Consider the following 22,872-nt stretch of genomic DNA (forward strand, 5'->3'; position numbering starts at 1 on the left):
CTATCAAGACAACCCTATGATTGCCTTGATTGACCCTGCACGATTCAGTGCTTTTACACCGTATATTACTCGTAGGAAATCACAATGTTTGGTTCAATTTCTTATGGCCTTGCGCAATGATTTTTAAAGTTTGCATGGTTCAATTTTGCATTGTAGCTCTTTTCCTTATATTGATGATGTTATTAATGAATTTTTAGCAGAGGAAATCATAATTGCTTCCCAACTACAGGCCAATTGTAACATCTCGGTCGGATATTACTAATTTAAGTAATAAAAAAAGAAATATGATGAAAACCTCATTTATTATACTTCGCTTCCCAAAAACGCGGGAAATTTTAAAACATTTATAAATCAGAAGTTATCCAAAAATCCATAATTTATGAAACTCCAATACAATATCCAAATTCACAAAGCAGTAAAACACTGTTTACAAGGTTCATAAAAACAATAATGATAAAATTCCAGTAAAAGCTTTTCCCAGCTAACGCTTTCTTTGATGTTATGTCTCATCATCACCACCTGCAACATCATCTGCTCCCATGTAACGCATTACACGATCATCGTCAAACACAAGCAGATAGGGTGAGCTCATAAACAAATAACATATAAGTTAATAAGAAAATCAAGATACACCCATCTATTTTATTCTAGTTAATTCTTGGCCAAGACCTTAATCCCCAAGGCTTTTCAACATTCACAACACACAAAATAGTTAGTCTCGGATTCAGGGTTTATGATGCTCACACGAACCTGCCTGCTCGTGGTCCTACCTCTACGAACCTCTCCGCTCGTAGTCCTGTTCTATGGACCTACCCGCCCGTAGTCTAACACACGTGATCCACCAGCTACGTACCTCCCCGCACACAACATATCTCAAGTGTGAGCATGAAACATATGAACCTACCTCGCTCGTATCCCCACACGAGAGTAATAGGATATGAACCTCCCCGCTCATATCATCACGTATTCACCACCATCCATGAACCTACCTACTCATGGCACAACATCCCATGATCCAAGTTTCACATCACAACATGATAACGAAAACAAGCAAAGCACACTACGCTACACAAGGTACATACTCAAGCTGGTCCTAGGGATTCCAATGCTTCCACGAACCTGTCCGCTCGTAGTCCAACTCTACGAACCTCCTCGCTCGTAGTCCAACTCTATGGACCTACCCGCCCGTAGTCCAACACACGTGATCCACCAGCTACGTACCTCCCCGCACGCAGCATCTCTCAAGTGTGAGCACGGAACATACGAACCTACCTCGCTCGTATCCTCACACGAGAGTAATAGGATATGAACCTCCTCGCTCATATCATCACGTGTTCATCACCAGTCATAAACCTACATGCTCATGACAAGATCAAGCATATCCCAGAGCAGGACCAACACAACAAGTCATCAAAAACATATCATAACACACCTTGCCACTACAACATCGCCTAGCGCAGCCTAAGCGCCGCTAAGCGAAATGGCAGTACAAACTGCCTGGCGGTTTCACATCACCGTCGGGCGCCACAACTCACAAGACATCCATGTTTCCTACTATCGCCTGGCGGTTCAATCTACAGCGCCATGCGCTACACCAGTAATGTGACACTACTGGTTTTAGGTACTTTAATCCATTTCCTAGAATTCAACCATTCAATTCTCAAACATCCAGAAATCAACATACACATTCATATAATCCAAATTACAACATCATAACACATGCATCTTTCAAGTATAAGCACACATTCCTCTCTTTTATAATTCATATATACTTACCTCTTAAATCAATTCCAACACACACTTTATTTGACCTTCTCATTTTCCTAACCCTTTGCATGCTTACAATTCACATACTCCACATAAGACACCATCAAAGTTATATACTTATTCTGCATGCCCTCGCAATTCTATTACATTTAAAGTATGATTATCATGTTCCCATACTTCCCCAAAACTCGTCATGATTATGCAACACTCGGTCATAGTGATATCATCAATAGTGGCCTTATTCACACACTTATAACATCATACATTCGAGCTAACATATATAGGTTCATATATTCAACATGCCTCACCAAGCACTACCAAAAACATACTCATCATTCACACATTTATACATATATATATATATATATATATATATATATATATATATATATACATTCACCAATCAAGGCCATACCAGCACTTGAGAACACTTAATCATCCATTAGTAATCATACTATTAGAGAATTCAAACGACCAATCATGCGTGACGTATATCTCTAGCTACTGTCCTCCAAATCAAATCTCCATCGTTCATAGTGAAGAACTACATGTTATGGACTACCTGTCAAAATTTTACCTAAATCAAACGGTTAATGAACCAGGAAATGCAGTTTTACGAAAACTGCGCAAAACAGAAAAAAAAAGGTGGCGCCTAACGCCCAGAAATAAGGAAGGTGGCGCCTGGCGAGACTATACTACCGCTGGGCGGTTCCTTTTCTGCAAAAAATACAGAAAACATCGTTTTTCGTGAATCAGAGCGCCACGCATCACTCGTCAGGCGGTTCCTGCTGTTCTAGGAACCCCAACATTCTTCCTTGCACATGTGAACCTCAACCCACTCACAACAACTCTGAGTTCAACCAATTTATGACTTTATAAGATACGATTCCATCTTTTAGGATTACAATTCATTCTCTAACACTTCCCATACCCGAATTCATTCACATTTTCCATTTAGATTAATGTCATTTTCGAAATCCCTAAATCATCAACCCTAAGATAACCTTCATGCCATTTTCTTCTCAATTAAACCTCAATTCCACGAATTGCCAATGAAATACGATGTTTAATCATTCATAAAATTAGAACGCGATTTCTCCCCGATCAGAAACCTCCCAGAACTTGAGAAACATCAAAATCAAGCCAAAAATTGGTTCACGTCGCCTGGCGGATCAATCACCACCGCCAGGCCCTTCATAAAAACCCAGAAAATTGGGTAAAATTGGTATTGTCGCCTGGCGGTCGGGAGCTTACTGCCAGGCGATTCCTCTTCAGGAAGCCAAAAATAAGCCACAACGCATGTGCCGCCTGACAGCTATGAATAGTCCGCTAGGCGGTTTCTGGAAATTTCCAAAAACCCAGAAAAACACAAACAACACAATAGAAATGCATACAATTCATATCAAACATTATACAATTCATGTTCATACATAAAAACTAACGTGTAAACTCCCCTAACTTGTTAATCCTTGCTCAATTCGAAAACTCCAAGCTTATTTCGTGCTCCCCACAAGTGCTCCTTTGTTTCACCACCAAATTGACCTGAAACCCTTGCGCCTATGCTGATAATGGTTGCTTTGATCACTTCCTTTCCCAGTGCACTCATAACAGCAGTTTAAACACTCTTACCACTTCTTTTTTATCCAATTATTACAGTAAAAGTTCCTATTTACTCTCTAAAACGAAAATTTGTATAAAGGGGGCTTAATAACTATTCAATAGTCATTAACAAGGTGTTTTCTCAGCCCCTTAGGCTGCCCATTTTGCAGGTCGGGTTTCTCTCCCCTTTCATATTCTTGCCAAAAGAAAATTAGGCAAAAAGAAAGTTTAATTAATTCTTAGCAAGGTTTAAACACACAACCCCTCAATTACAAAGTCAATGCACAACTAATTCAACCAACACATGTTTCATGGTAATTCTTATAATATTAGGATTACATTATCACTACTCACATTCAATCATAACATTAAAATAATGCACATTTTAAAATATCATATAATTGGCATACTTAGGACTCAAACCTAAGTCCTTTCACACAACCAAGTACTCTCAACCACTTGAGCTAGTACTATTTCACATCATATCAATTTCCATTAAATGCCATATAGGCTTCTACTACTCGCATTTATTAAATAATTATTTATTTAATTATTCAAATTTCTCGGGTCTTACACCAATATAGCCTTACATTCTCAAGGAACATCATCACCAAATATATCTTTTAACAAATGGATCATTGACTCAAGTGTCACTAATCATATGTCACATTAGTTGCCTTTTTTTGTTTCATTATCCACTAACTCATTCATGTCAATTGTAACTATTAATGGTGATTCAGTTCCATTATCTGGTATTGGTACCATTGTCACATCATCTTTGTCTTTGTCTGATATTTACTACATACCTAGTCTTGCTATGAATCTTATTTTTGTTGGAAAAATATATGATTTTGGATACAATGTATATTTCTCTCCATATGATTGTTTTGTACAACACCGCACATCTAAGAAGGTGATTGGGATAAGTCATATCAAGGTGGACTCCAGAAATGTCAAAATGAGCTCCAACCCGTGAGCCAACCTGGCTTACCACGGGTGATACGATCCCATTCAAGAAAGAGTATGATCGTTTCTGAATTTGAATCCTCAAGAGGCACGACACGAATAAATAAGAGAAGAACGTGGAATAAGACAAAGATGGAAGACGCCACAATCTAGCAGATTGATAAGTCAAGTAAAGATTCACCACAAAGATCTTAATCTTTGATAAGAACCGGAGGCCTAAGCCAAGAACAAAGAGAATCATCTCTTTAATGAAATCAAATTCAATATATGACTAAAAGTGTCTACATTGTTTTTGGTACCTCTATATATAGGCACATAACTTTAAGAAAACCTGAGAACCCTACAAGAAGGCCCAAACCCAAAACATAAAAACATAAACTAATTTATAAAAGAAAGCCCAAAGCCCAAAAAATAGAACATAACTAATTCTTAAGAGGAAACCCAAAGTCTAAAAACATAAACTAATGTTCCTAAAAACTATCCTTCAAATGTGCTTCAAGTCATGATCTTCATATTCTTTAAATTTCAGATTTCTTGTAGCATCAAGAGCCTTGAATAGTTTTGATCTTCCAATCTCTTGCTCCTTGCCCTTTTCATAGGTCTTTTAAATTGTAAAGGTTCATCTTCAAGTTCTTCTTGTATGGAATCTTGGGATAGTCCTCTATCATTCCCTCATTCTTAAAGAGAATTTGTCCTCAAATTTATACTACTTGAAGTTTAGGATATAATCATCTATCATACCTTCCTTCTTAAAATGAATTTGTCCTCAAATTCGTCTCACTTGAAGATTCCTTATCAACGGCTTCGAGCTGGGTTGGGTTGAGAAAAATTAAGTTTTTTCAAAAGTGGGTTGAACTCAACCCGACCCATTTAACCCACGGGTTCGAGCTAGGTTGAAAGTGGGTTGACCCACTTAACCCACCAACATTTTTTATACAATTTTTTTAAATTCTTTTATATTATTTACTACTCCTAATTATATAGATTCACAATTTTATGTTTTTAAATGATAAAATGTTGCTCAATAATATTTGAATAGTTTGATTGTTTAATTAATTTGATTGTCAATTTATGTATGTTGATACTTTAATCTTTAATCATTATCTTTATAATAAATTACTCAAACAACCGTCTTATAAAAAAATTTTCTACATTAGCATGACAAAAATGTGTAGTTTTTTCATTTATATTTTGTTGAATAACATGACAAAAACTGTGTAATATAAGCCATGTTTTCTTGGACTATATGGACACTTTCTTGGAAATAATTCACATTGGTGGTGAGTATGATGAAGACATTGGCTCTTGATTTTACAGTGATTGTCATTTCATGGGTTGCTTAAAAAATTATTCAAATATTTGAATACTTAAAAATAAATAAATAACTTTTTTTTCTTTTTTATGTGGGTTGGTGAGTCAACGCACTTAACCCACCAACCCATGGTGGGTTAAGCCGGGTTGCAAAATTTCTGACTCACCATAAAGTGATTCGGGTTGAGCTCATTCATTTTTAACCCGGCTCATGGTGAGCCAACCCGTGTAAGCCAGGTCGGCTTACTTTGACATGTCTAGTGGACTCTATGTTTTGAATCAATTCAAGGAGTCAATAGTTGCAGCCTCTAGTGTGGATTTATCTTTGTTTCATTTATGGCATTCTCGTTTAGTTCATGTTTCTCCATCTCGTTTAAATTTTGTGTCTACAAGAGTCATGGGTACTTTGGATAGTCATAATATTTCATCATAATGGTTGTAAACTGGCAAAATTTTCCGTTTTACCTTTTAATAAAAGTATTTCTTCTTCTCTTACCCTTTTGATCTTGTGCATTCTGACGTGTGAGGACCCTCTTATGTATCCACCAAAGGAGGTTTTAGATATTACGTCTCTTTCATTAATGATTTTACTCGTTTCACTTGGATCTATCTTATGAAACGTTGGTCTGATTATCTCACAATTTTTAAAAAAATTAATGCTCTTGTACAGGCCAACACTCTGCTACCATAAAAATCTTTCATTGTGACTTGGAGGTGAATATACTTCTAATGATTTTACCACTTTACTTTCCTCTAATGGAACTATACATCATACCTCTTGCATTAACACTCCTCAACAAAATGACGTTGTTGAGAGAAAAAATCACCATCTTTTTTAGACTACAAGATCATTCTTGTTATCTACCGATGTTCCAAGTGTCTTTTGGGGGAAATTTATTCTTACAATGATTCATGTTATGAATCGAATCCTGATTTCACATAATTTTGGTTTGTCTCCTTCTGAAAAATTGTATGGTCATGCACCTAATTACTCTACTTTGTGTGTGTTTGGATGTACCTATTTTGTTTTAAAACCACATGTTGAGCATATTACATTATCAGCTAAGTCTACTTTATGTGTCTTTTAGGATATGATGTTGGTCAAAAGGGATATCGTTGCTTTGATTCAGTTAGTCAAATATTGTATGTCTCACGTAATGTTGTGTTGTTAGAACACATTCCATTTTTTTCTATTCCAGCTAGCTCACATTATTTGACTACATATGGTGTCATTAAAATTGATCCTTTGGATATTGATGACACTACACCTACTTCTGTACCAACTCCTGATCATGTCTTAGCACCAATTATAGACACCGCATTAGAGTTTGTACTTATAGATTCCCCTACTATGCTTGTTCAATCATCTTTTGAGCTTGTGGTTCCTCTACCACTTGTTCGGCCCAATCATAATCATAAGTCTGCTCAACCACCAGATTTTGTTTATTCCTCCTATTCTAGTTTATTTGTTGTTTTGTTGTCTTTATTCATCGTCTTCATGAGCCTTCATCATATATAGAGGTTGTTTGTGATGCAATTTGGCAGAATACTATGGCTAAGGAACTTACTGTTCTACATCCACTAGTACAAAAATTATATTTTACATCGTTTTTTATGGCTTATTATATCGATTTTAGACCCAATGTAATAATTAACGATGTAATAAATTTGACACTCTTTATATCGATTATGGAACAACCGATGTAACACATGGTATTAAAAAAAATACAAATATTCGAGTGCTCCAGCTATAACAATCTTCATGGAAAAAGAATAAAAACTTATGCAACATCCACTTTAGCAAATCACAATGAAACTGTGGGTACTTAATACAAATATATTCATATTAAATAGAATAGCAATCCAGCTAGCTTGAGCCAAGATCCATCAAAATATTCTCGACATGAATTCATAGGAAAACATTTACAGAGGACACTCTTTACCAAAAGATAATCAAATCAAATGTTTAAAATTTAACTAATATTTTAACTAACACTTGTGATGAACCAAGCATCAATGATGTTGAACTGAGAAGCCTCGAGTCAAACGGAATAGCAACTGCATCGAACAGAGCAATGGTGACGAGCGGAGCAGTAGCGATGAGCGGAGCAACGGTGGCAAGCGGAGCAGCGATGGCGAGCGGAGCAGCGGTGGCAAGCGGAGCAATAGTGGCAAGCAGAGCAGCGACGACGCTCGAAGCAGAACCATCGACAGTGATGACAAACGAAGCAGTTCCAGTGACGACAACAAAGATGAGCGGAGCAGATCTAGCTGCGGTGGTGTTGAGCACAACAATCCAACAACAACAACGACGAGCGAAGCAAATCCAACAACAGTGACAATGAAAATAATAGATCTAGCAACGACGACAATGAGTGAAACAAATCTAGCAGAAGCGGGGTCAAGAAAAACATATCCAGCAACTCGGACGACAAGCGTAGTAGAGCAAAGCACCACCAGCACCGAGCAAACCACTATCAGAGTGAACTTGAAGAGGAATATGATGAGGAAGGATGGTTCGTTGCAGGAGAAGATTTGGGGCTTTGATGGGAGAGAAAATATTTGAAGAAGAAAGAAATGGGGATTGCGTTTGCATGAGAGTGTTTTTGAGATTTTTAATCCAATGTTACATCGGTTTTAATTACAACCGATGTAATATGCGATTCTTTAATTACAAAATTGCCACCGCATTTTTATTACATCATTTTTAACTAAACTGATGTAATATATTGTTGTTAAAAGGTAATTTTGCACTAGTGATCAGACTCATACGTGGGATCTAGTTCCATTGCCACAAGGAAAATGTCCTATTAGATCTCATTGGTATACAAAATCATGACAAAATCAGATGACTCATTTGAAAGGTATAAAGCTAGACTTGTTGCTAAAAGATATACCCAAGAGTATCCCATGGATTAGGAAACATTTACTTTTGCGACAAAGATGAATACTATTCATACCTCGATTGTTTTCGTTTCTAATTTCCAATGGAAGATTTTTCAAATGGATGTGAAGAATGCCCTTTTGAATGAGGATCACATGATTTCGCCACCAAGTGTCTCTCACAAATCTAGTGAAGTTTGCAAACTTCAAAAAGCCCTTTATGGTCTTAAACAAGCACCTCGTACTTGGTTTCAGAAGTTTTTTACTGTAATTGTCTCTCTAGGTTTTATTGTCAGTCATTATGATTTTGCATTATTTGTCAGGAAAACCAATGCAAGACATATTTTTTTATCCTTATGTATTGATGATATGATTATTACTGGTGATGATTTTGATGGAATTGCATCTTTAAAAACTGCATTATCCCATCGTTTTTCTACGAAAGATTTGGATGTACTGCATTACTTTTTAGGTATCGAGGTTGCTTCTTTTTCAAAAGGTTATATTTTGTCTAAGTCCAATTATATTGTTGACCTATTTGGCGTGTTTGGCTTACTGACAACAAGATTGTTGATACTACTCTTGAGACAAGTGTTTGATTTTCCCCATCGAATGGTGCTCCTTTGACTGATTCTACTTTATATCGAATTATTGATAGGAGTTTGGTTTATCTTACTATGATTGGACTGGACATTGCACATGTTGTTCATATTGGTAGTTAGTTTGTTTCACCTCCAATAACAGTTCATTTAGGTGTTGTTCTTCGTATTCTCAAGTATCTTTGGGGCACTCAGTTTCAGCCTCTTTTGCTTTCGTCTATGTCGTCTTTAGACTTGCGTGCTATTGTGATGCAGATTGGAATGGTGATCCTAATGGTCGAAAATCCATTAATAGGTGGTGTATTTTTCTTGGTGATTCACTTATATCATGGAAGAGTAAGAAACAAGATGTTACATCTTGATCGTCCACAGAAGTTGAGTATTGCACCATGACTTTGACTACTTGTGAGATTATTTAGCTAACTTGGTTACTTGCATATATGGGTGTCTATTTGAAAGATCATACGCCTCTACATTGTGACAATAAAAGTGTTATTCAGATTGCTTAAAACTCTTCTTTTCATGAGCGAACCAAGCATATTGAAATAGATTGTTATTTTACTCGTCATCATCTTCAACTTGACATTATATCTTTACCATTTGTTCTTCGACTCTACAGATTGCAGATATATCTACCAAGCTGCACTTCATTTTACGATTTCATTTTTTATTTGACAAACTCTCAATGCATTTAGCCGTAGCATTCTGAGTTTGAGAGGGGATGTTAGCATATGCTTATGTTTTATACCCATTTACTTATGGCTTATAAGGTTAGCTTTGTGTGTATATATAACATACCTCTTGTAACATTTTATACACAATCATCTTCATATATTTCTTTGTTTTCTACAACTGGTACATCACTAGTACTAACATCTAGATTCTTAACTAGAGAAAGTTCATTTACAACACAAATATTATCATGATTAACCACCACTGGTCCGACAGCGATTGAATAGTATGTTGTACCACACGCCCCACTAAAGGCACACTCTCCACCACAAGCACAAGCTCCACCACAATTTCCATAGATTGAGTTAAAAAACCCTTACTCTCATATTGTGCACCAACAACCTTAGAACGATAATATTGTTGTATTTTTGTATCAATTATTTGCTTCCTGAAGTACCATTGACATTTAGTTGTAACTGACATATATTTTACAATTATCTCATATGTTTGCTAAAAGAGAAAATTGATGTTAATACAATCAATCTTGAAATGAACTTTTGAAGTCAGTAGCTTTAAAATCTTATAATTCTTAATGGTTCCTTCATGATTAATTGATCAATTGTATCATGATGTTAATTATTAATTTTCTCTCTAGTAAACATATGTAATAAAATTATTAATGGAGTTCAAATAAAATTAAACACTACAAGAAAATGTCTCATTAGTAACCAATTTTAGTGACAAAAGTTGTTAATTACTATAGTGACCAATTTAGTTACGAATTTACAAAATAAAAAATTATTGATTACTAAAATAGTCACTATTATGAGTGAAAAATAATAATTAGTCTCTAAATTGGTTTCTAAAATTTAGCTATCAAAATTTAGTTACCAAAGAAAATTGGTCACTAAACATTAGCTAGCTTGGTTTTTGCTACCAAAGGAATTGGTTTCTAAATTAGTCTTCAATTAATTAGTGACCAATTTAACGTCCAATTATAATAGTAATGACTATTTTAGTAACCAATAATTTTTTATTTTATAAATTGATATCTAAATTAGTCACTATAGTGACTAACAACTTTTAATCATTAAAATTAGTTGATAATAAGATATTTTCTTGTAGTGAAAATAATATTGTAATAAAAATATACTTTTTTTTATATCCTTCAAACAAAAATATCAATATTTAATGTATTGAATCTAATATCTGCCCATTTATCCAATAAATTATAATATCAATAAAGTTCAAACAAAACTAATATAATTAAAATTCTTGCAATAAAATTATAGTTTTTTCTTCTCGTTAAAATTAAATTGAAAATTGTTAATATTTATTATTCAACCGACTATTATGTTTTTAGTTCTTAAACTTAAACGTTAAATTAGAATTCATCTATGTTCCAAAATTTGACACATTTGGTCGTCAAATTTGAAAATAATGTATTAGTCAAAGTTAATGACATTATTTTTGTTTACTTGTTAAACAATGTTCTAGACTCATATTTATGCTGGAGTTTGTCAAAACGATATAAACAACTGAAATGTCATTCTAAAACGTGTATTGACACATCAAGAAGATTGAACACAATTAGTTTAAAAAAACTATATTTATTCATTTTTAAAATTTTAAAATTGTATTAAAATTTTAGACAAAGATGAATTATAATTTACTTTTATATCAAAGTTATGATATTTAATATGAAGAGCACATGAGCATACTGCGAAATTGAAAGGGGATTAAGGTGGATCCAGCTGGTGTTGATGTTGATCGAAAGAGATGTGAATAAAAGCTCCAAAAAGCCAAAATGTGTAGAGCTCTTACTAGTTTAGAGCTGCGTATTTAACCAAACTAGGTACCTAGCCTTTCCAATATGATCTATGAAGGATACATAGTTTTCAAGCTTTTAATTTAGGGTTTGTGGGTTTCAAAAGAGAAACGAGCATATGCAAAATCTTAGTGGAGCTTACTTTTTCTGATTCTCATTTTATAAAGTTTGTGGGTGCCTCAAGGAATTTAGGGTTTGTCCCACCATGTTTTCCTCTTAATTAAAAATCATAACTTCAAAACCTTCCCTCACTTGCTTTGTCCTCAAAAATTCAGACAACTGTGCAAACTCACATATGAAATCATGGATCCTAGCTGGACATAACAATGAATATGCTCCCATCTAACAAATCATGCTACATCTCAAACTTATGTCTCCAATGTATACATTTTAGCTTTAAATTCTAGGGTTTCTTGTAAGAGTTTCATATATGTAAATATTTTTAGGAGAGAAAAATAAAAAATAAATAAGTCTTTTATGAGTTGAAATTAATGTATACATAAATTAATGGCTTGAGACTTATTATTCACTTTAGTTCTTTTCTTCTTCTTGGTTTACTCTTTTAGAGGTGTTTATGAGAAATTTCTATAACCAAATAAAGGGAAGGAAGGTTGGTTATTCTTATTTTCTATTTAAGGCCAAGGCATTTTCAAGTTGAACCTTTTGTGTTTTTAATTTTTCTTTATATATTGTAGATTTTTATATACGTACGGATTGAAACACTCTTTATTAATATTAATAATAATTTATATCGATCTCTACTATAACTTTTTTCACACTTCAATTTACACAACTCCTTTCACTTTTTTTTTATCACTCTTTTCTTCTCTATACATCATATATTGTATGTTGTAATCTTTGTCACAAGACACTACTAAAAAGAGAATTAGTTAACTATGAAAATTAAAGACAAAAATCAAATTTTAATTGGGAGACATTTCCTTCTTTTTTTTCATCTAATTTCTATCTTTTCCTTTTTTAGTCTTCTAGATACACTAATGTTAAATCATCATTGTGATTTATTTTTCACAATATTTAATAGAAAATGTCAAGTTTTAAATAAAGCTTATATATATATATATATATATATATATATATATATATATATATATATAAAAGCTTTATTTAGAGCTTTTAAACAATCAATCACAAGATCATCATATAAAGTGGACTTGATATTCAACCAAATTCTTTATTCTCTAGGCTCTCCCTCTAACGGGTCTCGTAGGCTTTTTGATTTCACCTTTTAATTAATTTAATTATTTTATAAAGTAATTTTAAAATTTGGTATAAATTTGGAAATCAATTTTTAAGTGACTGTCTTTTGACTTGGTCTTCCATCCGAAAACCTGGGTTGATGGATCCTCACTATTGCTCATAAACCTTCCTTATCCGAAAGTGATGGTTTATTTTTCAAATTCATTAACATTTTATCATAAAACCCTATCATATGATTAACCCTAATAATCCCTATGTCTTTCTCTTTTCTTCTCTAAATTATTCAAGGATCACTAATTACAAAAGTTTTACTAGTTTATTCTATAAATTGATCGTTACCAAAAAAGAAACATGTTAAACCCTCAAAGTCTTTATCATCACTCGAATAAAATCCTCATGAATCACACCTTTCAAGTTTTCAATCATATCCAGAAAAACTTACGTATCAATTATTTATAATCTATTTTCTTACTTAAATCCTATCAATTTTCAAGAAAGAATATAAGAAAGAAACTTAGGTTTATAATATATTTTTTTTTATATTTACTAAATTATTACTTTCAACTCAAAACATTAAGACAATAAGTTTATAGTTTTTTTTAAGAATGTTATTCACCTCATTATTTTATTTAATGTGAAACTTCTAATGCCACACTTAAATTCCTCACAAAATAAATTAAAAAATTTTAAGAATTATCACACGTTTCAAGTTTTGGATTCCGTGGCTGTAATTTTGTGTTAAAATTGATACATGAACTGGTCAAAACATTGTAGCTTCTCTTATTCAGCATCACATAGCTAGGGTTTGAGGCAAAGGACCACCAAAGTGTTGTTCACCAAAACTTGTAACACGATACAATGGATGATGCTGTGCACGTGTTCCCGTGAGCACACTTGTGTCTTTTGTCTGCTGCATTGGTATAGGTATGGTACTTAGGTTTGGCACCACACCTAGAATTTCCCTCTTAAGGGTCACTAAATGGTCCTTGTCATAGGACTTATTGCATGCATAAAGAGGGGCACACACCTATGAACAATGACACATTGAGTGCCCAAAGTTCATCATCCTCCAATGGTCAGGACCACCATTGGCTCACTCAAACCTTAGCCATGATGTTGATGGAGCATGTACATGCATGCAAATCATGTGGATAAACCCAACACTACCACCTGACACTTCACACTCTCATTCTCAACTTTATTATATAATAATATTCAAACCCTTCAATGACATAAGCCATGAGGTTTCAAATTCCATGGAGAATATATATCTGTGTGTTTAGGTATTTAGTCATTTAGAGAGAGTGTGCATGGAATGGAACCATGCTTATGTTTCTAGCTTCACAAACAAGTGTATACTTTCTTTTTCTCTTTCAACAAACCTTTTTCATATGCAACCCTAACAATATATACATTTCTTAGCCTATTCCTAACAATATACTAACTATCATTAATGAATTTTATTGATTGAAAAACAAGTGCATATAAATGTATTAAGATATGTATGTAGTGTTTGGCTTACTCATTTTTCTTTCACTCTTTTTCCTCTATGCTCAAAAGATAAAAGAAGTTAAATAAATTTTATTTTCTTTAAAAAACATATTTTGAATCTAAACAAAATTAATTAAATACATCCTACTTATTAAGATATATTATTATAAATTTTTTTGTAATTATCGACAATATTTTACCTATAGAAATAAAATTGTTGCTAAAACCAAATTTATCAATAGATTTCACTAACGGATATTAAAATTTCAATTATCGATGGAAGTATCTATCAGAAATGAATATGTCGGTAACATCTATCTGCAAAGTAGAATTTATATTACTAGCAAATATTTTCATCAATAAATTTCGTCGGTAATTTATAATTCTTATCACAGATGTACTTGTCCGTCGACAAAATAGCACCAAACTTCCCATTTTGGGTTTTGACAAATTTGTGTAAAATTTGTTAGTAAAATGAATGACAAAATTTTCACTGAATCTGATGAGATTTTTTTATAAATTAAGTGAAGAATGTGAGAATAAGAAGAGAAAGTGGAGGAGGAGGATGAAGAGGAAAAGTTGAAACAGTGATAGGCAGAGGTGCAACAATGGTGCAATGGTGGTGGTCATGACAACAATAACAACTAGAGTTGGAGAAGGAAGAGGAGGAGAAAGAGAAGAATGAGGAGGAAGAGGAGAAGTCGTAAACAATTAAGGGGGCAATGGCAACAACGATGGTGAAGGAGGATGGCAAGTAGGAGAGAGGATGAAGAGGAGGAGTAAAGGAAAAGGAGAAGGAAGAAGAAGAAGACGACGAAATGGAAAGAAGAGGTGGAAGATAAAGACCTAATCGAGATATTTATCGTAGATTTTACTAATGGTCAAAATCTGTCGATAATTATCGATGAATATTTACTAAAAAATATTTAATAACAAATTCAGGTTGTCAGTAATTACGATTGCATATTTATCGATGAATTTTTTGTTGTCAATAAAATTTAGATATAAATACACATTTGGTACCCAAACTTTTTCGGAAAGTTCAATGTAGTACTCGAACTTTAGGAATGTTCAATTTGGTACCCCAATTTTCTAAAGAGGTTCAATTTGGTCCTCTCCGTTAAGTTGGAGTTAACACCGTGTCCGTACAGGACACGTGTCAAGCCATGAATTTTTTTTTTTTATTTTTTTTCAAAAAATTAATTTTTTTTTTTCAAAAAATTTAAAAAACTGCCACGTGTCAGTTTATCATCGTGCCACGTGACAGCTTACAAGCATGACACGTGGCAGTGTAATAGTTGTTTTCAATTTAGTACCCCAATTTAAATTTTTGGTTCAATTTAGTACCCCAATTTTTTAAAATCATTCAATTTCGTCATCTTCCATTTGAGACCAAATTAGTAAATAAGCTTAATTACAACCTATATATACATGTTACAATAACTTTTTATAATATATATACATCAAATCATTTCACCTAAATACTTAAATTATTTTATTTTTTTCATTTTAACCTTTGTAATTTTTTATACATGAAATTTTTTACACTTGTAAAAAATAAAATAATTTGAATATTTAGGTGTAGTGATTTGATGTATAAATTCAAAACAATTATTTTAACATGTTTATATAAATTATAATTAAGCTTATTTACTAATTTGGTCTCATAGGAAAGGACGAAATTGGATCATTTTAAAAAATTTGGGTACTAAATTGAATCAAAAATTTAAATTGGGATACTAAATTGAAAACAACTATTACACTGCCACGTGTCATGCTTGTAAGCTGCCACGTGGCACGATGATAAACTGACACGTGGCAGTTTTTTAAATTTTTTGAAAAAAAAATTAATTTTTTGAAAAAAAATTTAAGAAAAATAAAAATTTCATGGCTTGACACGTGTCCTGTACGGACACGGTGTTAACTCCAACTTAACGGAGAGGACCAAATTGAACCTCTTTAGAAAATTGAGGTACCAAATTGAACATTCCTAAAGTTCGGGTACCACATTGAACTTTCCGAAAAAGTTTGGGTACCAAATGTGTATTTATACCTAAAATTTATTGATAAACATTTTATCGACATATCTTTAACCATCAACAAATTTAAATTATTGACGAATTTTTTTATTATCAACCAATTTTATTCATTGATAATTAACAATTTTGTTGTAATGTATGTTTTTATGTTCTTTTCTCTCGACTAAAAAATACTTCAATAAAATATTATCCATTAATGAAAGAGATTTATATATATGTTATTTTATTAATTATTCCTCATTATTTAATTAGAAAGCATTGATTGAGAGAGTGTGAGAGGAGAAAGGTTTTTCCTTTCCCTCTTGTGTCTTCTTTTCAAACGGTTGCTATCCTAAAAATGGTTAAACAGTTGCAAGAAAAAGAAAACAAAATGTTCGTTTCATATTGTGTATTTATTTGTCTTTTCCTTCATAACATGTGCAATGAATTACCCTCAATAAATCTCGGATATTCATCCAACATGGCAACTGTTTTTTCTTTTCACACTATATAAAAAATAAAATAAAAAATCCCATCCAATAGTTTTCCTTTTGACACCAATAGCAAAAACACAAAACCCTATTATTTAGTTTCTTTTCACACTACTGTAGCAATGAAAAAAACCCTAGTATGTATTAATCACCAATTTGACAACATGGGTGCTTAAGATTTTGAATTTTTGAAGCTTTGATTTGTTTGTGGAGGACCATGAACCCTACAAGGGCCATGTGATGCCATATGGGCAACTCAGCAAATTTAAGCAACAAGGAAGAATTGTGTTGCCTCTTTTAACAAATAGGACTATAATTATGCGACAATGATAATGATAAGTGGGAGACCCTTGTGGTCCTTGCAAAGGCCAATCATTTCTGAAGTGACCTAAAATCAGAGGCCATCTTCTCTCATCAGGTTACAACAAACCCTAATGGATAATGCAATCATCTACTAATTATAACTTCAAATCAATCATGGACCACACCAAGACAAAAAATACTAGTAAAATATCAGGGTTTCAAAGAAAAGAAAAGAAAATCTATGAAGAAAAAAGGTTGAAAAGAAATCATCTTTATCCTCTTCCATGTCGACAATATTGCTAATGTACGTAATTATATAAATGTAATTACATATTTATTTTCCCTTAAAGATATATAAATGGGAATATGAGTATAAACAAATTAATTAATTATTTTTTTTGGACATTATTATTATATACTCTTGAGTGGCTTTTGGCTTTTGTAGTGCTATAAAGATAAAGATAAATAGGAAAAAAAATTAAGAATGCGTGGAAAATTTTGCAAAGTTAAAAAATGGTTTGGATGAAGAATCTGTGGATAGGGAATGTTAGGAAAGGAAACTCAACCTTTTGAAAGAATAATAAAGAAAGAAGAGAGGCATAGCTCACTATTAGCTGTCATTCCCTAGATTCTTTGCTTCATAGATAAAAGAAAATTCTTCATTAGAGATAAAAAAAAAATATTTGTGTGTTAACTTTAGAGAAATGTTAATTTTTTTTTCTTTATTTTGTTTCCTTTCTCTATACTTATAAACAAAAAAAAGACTTTGTTTTTTATTATTAAATATTTGAAATGTTTAACAAAGGAAAATATGAAATGTGTGTGTTCTCTGTTTGAGAAAAAAAAAATTAAAAATATTTTCTCAATTCATACAAGTTTCCTTCTCTAGTATTTAAACGAGCATGAAAAAGGAAAGAGAAAAATAATTAGTTTTTTTTACCTTAATTGATTGGAATGAAAAGCAAGTAAAAGAATAAAACAATGTGTTATATAATTTTTACAACAATGTGTTTGGTTAGAAAAATTTATAATTTTTAATAAATTTAAATATATATTTTTTGAATTATATTTATTTTAAATTGTTTAATTTGTAAATATTTGTGTACTGACAAAGATTTTAAGTTTATTAAATTTTATTCTTTCATAATTGGATTCAATTACCACTAAATGCAAAATATAATCTTAATATTTAATCTTTAAAAAATATCTGTTGATATTTCTTTTCATATTAGTCAAAGTTATTTTTACCATCAAAATTATGAGTTGTTTTGACCAATTTCGGTTGAGAGACTTTTAGCCAATATTAATAGGAAAATTGAATAAAAAATTGAATAATAAATAATCTTGGGTTACTTTTCCATCAAAATATAATTTTAATAATTTCAATCGAAAATTAAATCATACAAATGTCGATTAAAAACCCATAACTTACATTGGTTGAAAAATAGTCATGTTATCATTGATAAAAATAAAACTAGCTAATATTTATTGAAAAATATATAGCTCTATTATTAATGTTAGTTAGAAAATTATAACGAATATCAGACTTGAACTTACACTAGCAAATATATAATTTTGGTCCTAGAAACTAATATTGACATGATACTTTTAGTAGACATCGATTGAAAATAATCTCATTAGACATAAATTAAAAAGATTAGTTTTATATCGATATTGATAAATATCACGTTTTGCTAATGTCAACTGAAAAATAATCACAAATCTAACTAGATTAATTAGTTTGAAAGAATTTTTTATCAACATCAATAAAGTTAATAACACTTCAACCCCGATCAAAATTGGCACCTTAGTCTTATTCGAGCTAAGGATACAAGTGAAGACATTTGATGAAACAATTTTAAATTTGGATTTTTTCTTTTTTGTTAAGTATGTTCTTAGTCCTTGAATTTTGACTCAAAATTTTATATATATTTTGATCCCTAAACTTTAAAAATAAATAAATATAATTTTTCTAACCCAAATACGTTAATTTTTTATTACGTGTTGAATGCATTTCATGTTAGTATTGAAGTTATTTACGCTGTTTGACATATTTTTGATTCAATATCTTATGGAAGATACGTTATAGAATCTACCGAAATATAGAAATGACCATTTTTTAAATGTTGAGAAACAAAGTTATTATAGAATCTACCTACTTTAATTTATCTCTTTTTGTGTATAATATCACTATAATTACTAGTTATGTGTGTATGAAGGGTTAATAAGAAGTTTTTTATTATTTTTTTATATGGGTATATACACGCATTGGTACATATACAAAAAGAAACATCGGTAAGGCATAAAATGGGCTTTACGCAAAGTTTAGGAGATAACAGCTTCTACTTAACAGTTCAGAACCGTACGTCTACTTTCTATATAATTTACAAAGTGAAGACTTTATGATAAGAAAGAAAAAGATCCATGCTCTCTTCATTTTTTTTTCTCAATTTGATACCAAGAGAATATAGCAACTTCTAGTATATGTATATGTAATGTGACCTAACACACATATTTATCCTCATAATCTATTTAGTCATATCATACAAGGTAGATGTGAGAATCTTGTTAATAGTAAATTGTAAATACTTTTGCAATGCTCTTTAAATATCTTACCCATTAACCAAATTTTGCTTTTCAAAAAAAATAAATCACAATATATTGAGTATGATGATATATTTTACAATTATGAGATAAACTTATTTAACTTTGTACAAAAATCAATGTGAAAAAACATGAATATGGATACTATTTTTATAAACTCGTGGATTATTAAATTTATGTAAAAAAAAAGTAAAATGCATTTTCTTTTAAATAAAATGAAATAAAGTGTTGGATTAAACATTGATGGATGGTCTGATAGTGACCTACTAACGAGTGGCATAACAATATAGAAAAACTCTTAAATAATAATCAATTATAGTGACTAATTATTTTTAGTCACTATAGTGACCAATTTAGATATCAAATTACAAAATAAAACATCGTTGATTAGTAAAATAGTCACTATTACGAATACAAAATTATAATTGATCATTAATTAATTATAAACTAATTTAAAAACTAATTTCTTTTATAGTCAAAACCTTAGTAGCTAATGATTAGTAACCAATTTATAAATTAATTTCTTTGATTTTAGATACCAATTATAATTTTTTATTCATAATAATGATTATTTTAGTAACTAATATTTTTTTATTCTGTAAATCGATATTTAAATTGGTCACTACAGTAACTAACAATCTCTTGTCACTAAAATAGTTGTTAATGAAAAATTTTCTTATAATATAATAGTTCAACAAACAATAAATTTCGTTAAAATAAATTTCGAATAATACTCATATCGTCTTAAAGTAATTTTTAAACATAATTCAACCTTACAAAACTAATTATCAGTTACAGTGATATCTTCATAGAGTTAAAATCTAGCATGGAAGAAAAATATTTAATTTAAATTTGTTTTATGATTAGGTAATAATTATGGTGTTGAGAATGAGGAGAAAAGGCTCCGACATATTTGAGCATAGACATAAAAAGGTGGTTAAAATTGATGGGTTTTAAGGGTGTCCAATTATTCCCAATGATGAGTAGCCAACATCAGAAGACACACAATGTAACATCTAAAAGCAACCCCACTATGTTCACGTGGACTCTCGTGATCTACGTCCTACCAAATCTTTCTTTCATTCACTTTCTATTTCTTCTCCACACTCACACACTCACACATGCACCAAATCAAATCAACTCTATCACTTCACCAAATACTTCATTCTAAGACACAATTAATGTCATAACTAAAAAGATTAACTTCACCAAACCATGCATCAAAGAGATTCTCCCACGGCTACCTCTCGTGCCCTAGGGTCACCCACATGCAATCATATTTTATTATTGAAAACATTGAGGCCCCACATATCTAGATTCTATGCCAAAGTTGAACATGCCCATACATTTAACTCTTCCACTTCCAAGAGTATTTTCCTCTTGTTTTATTTACCCTCATCATCATCTTTTCACACATGTGTGTATATATATATATATATATATACCCTGCCACCCCAACCTTTGCATTCATTCCTCAACAACAACAACCAAAAACCCAAAACTCCTTCTCTAAACCTAAAAATCCATTTTTTCTTTCTTTCTCACATACCCTTTTGCTCAAAAGTGAAGAACCCTTCTTCAGATACCAGAAAAGCTAAAGTTAAGGGAAAAAAAAATGTCTGGGGTGTGGATGTTCAAGAACAATGGTGTGTATCGGTTGGTGGAAAACCCTCAAGCTGAAGGGTCAGATGGGAGACAAGGGAAGGGAAGTAGCTCAAAGAGAAAGGTTTTGGTGCACTTGCCAAGTGGTGAAGTTGTTTCTTCCTATGCTTTTCTTGAACAAATTTTAACTGGATTGGGTTGGGAGAGGTACTATGATGGAGACCCTGACCTCTACCAATTCCACAAACACTCCTCAATTGACCTAATTTCCCTCCCAAAAGACTTCTCCAAGTTCAACTCCATCAACATGTATGATATAGTCATCAAGAACCCCAATGTCTTCCATGTTCGTGATAAGTGAGTCTTCATTGTTTCTTCACGTCGCACACTTTTTCTTCTTCTTCTTCTTCTTCTTCTCTATTTTTGTTTATAATATATCACTTTCTATTCCTCTACTTCCTCATCTTCATATATGGCTTCTTATATATATATATATAGAGAGAGAGAGTTTGTGAACTCTTGTTGGGTTTTTCCTCTTTTTTTTCTTTTGTTCATAATCGATGGTGTGGGGTGCATATGAGTAGAAGAATATATGAGTTTATTGGGGGTGCTTATGTAACATATGAGTATTGATTTATAATAACATTTATGCATTTTCATGAAGAATTATATATATATATATATATATACTTCCCTTTCTCAATCTTTCTCTCTCTTTGTGGTCTCTACACGTACTTGGAAAGTGGGGATTTTAATATTCTAAACATTAATTCATATACCCTCCATTTTTTTTATACATGTGAGGCTTTGAGTGGATTCTGCTATGCTAATTTAAGTATTAATGGTGGGGGAGAGAAACAAAAGAAAGAGAGAGAGAAAGAAAAAAAAAAAAAAAAAAACCCCATGTTTGGTTTTTTTTCACTGTCATGTGTCAACAACATTTGGGTAGAATTGCACGTGTTCGCAAAATGTGGAAAGGCCAATTCAACACAAAGGTTTGTTTGGTTAAGGAAAACAGAAGGAGGACCTGGGATTTTGATAAGCACATGTTGTCTGCTTGTTCCCAATTTCCATGGATCACCACATCTCAAAAGGTGAGGGAAATTGATTGATCACGTGTCTATGTTTTCTCACCACCTACATTTAATTTCTTTTTTTTTTTATATATTTTTATACATATGGGTGTGGGTGGGGACTTTAGGACTTAATTTGGGGTTTCAATTTTGAATAATTAATCATTTTTATCAAATTATAAAAAAAAAAAACAGTGACGTATAAACTACATGTCTCTTTTCTAGTATACATAGTACCCCTTTTATTTTATTTATTAATTTGTCGTACTATTTTGAAGTTCCAAAAAGGTATACATACAAATTTGTCACTTCGAATATGTATAGGATTACTACTATATATGTATATTGCACACACACAAAAAAAAGTTTTAGAGAAAAACCACACAAGATCTTAATGGACAAGCAATAAAATCAAATGCTCTTTACCAAAAATCTTACTATATGTTT

At 31.9% G+C, this 22,872-nt stretch overlaps 1 protein-coding gene across 1 annotated transcript; it reads left to right on the forward strand.

Annotated features, from left to right (window-relative positions):
- Positions 1 to 21,208: 21,208 nt before the first annotated feature.
- LOC114193932 (flowering-promoting factor 1-like protein 2) lies at positions 21,209 to 22,015 on the forward strand. The gene has a single exon (XM_028083933.1). It carries the CDS (start codon positions 21,366 to 21,368, stop codon positions 21,711 to 21,713), a length of 348 nt encoding a protein of 115 aa, XP_027939734.1. The 5' UTR covers positions 21,209 to 21,365; the 3' UTR covers positions 21,714 to 22,015.
- Positions 22,016 to 22,872: the final 857 nt, after the last annotated feature.

This window comes from Vigna unguiculata, chromosome 8, assembly GCF_004118075.2.
Source record: "Vigna unguiculata cultivar IT97K-499-35 chromosome 8, ASM411807v1, whole genome shotgun sequence".
In the NCBI taxonomy this organism is placed as follows: domain Eukaryota; kingdom Viridiplantae; phylum Streptophyta; class Magnoliopsida; order Fabales; family Fabaceae; genus Vigna; species Vigna unguiculata.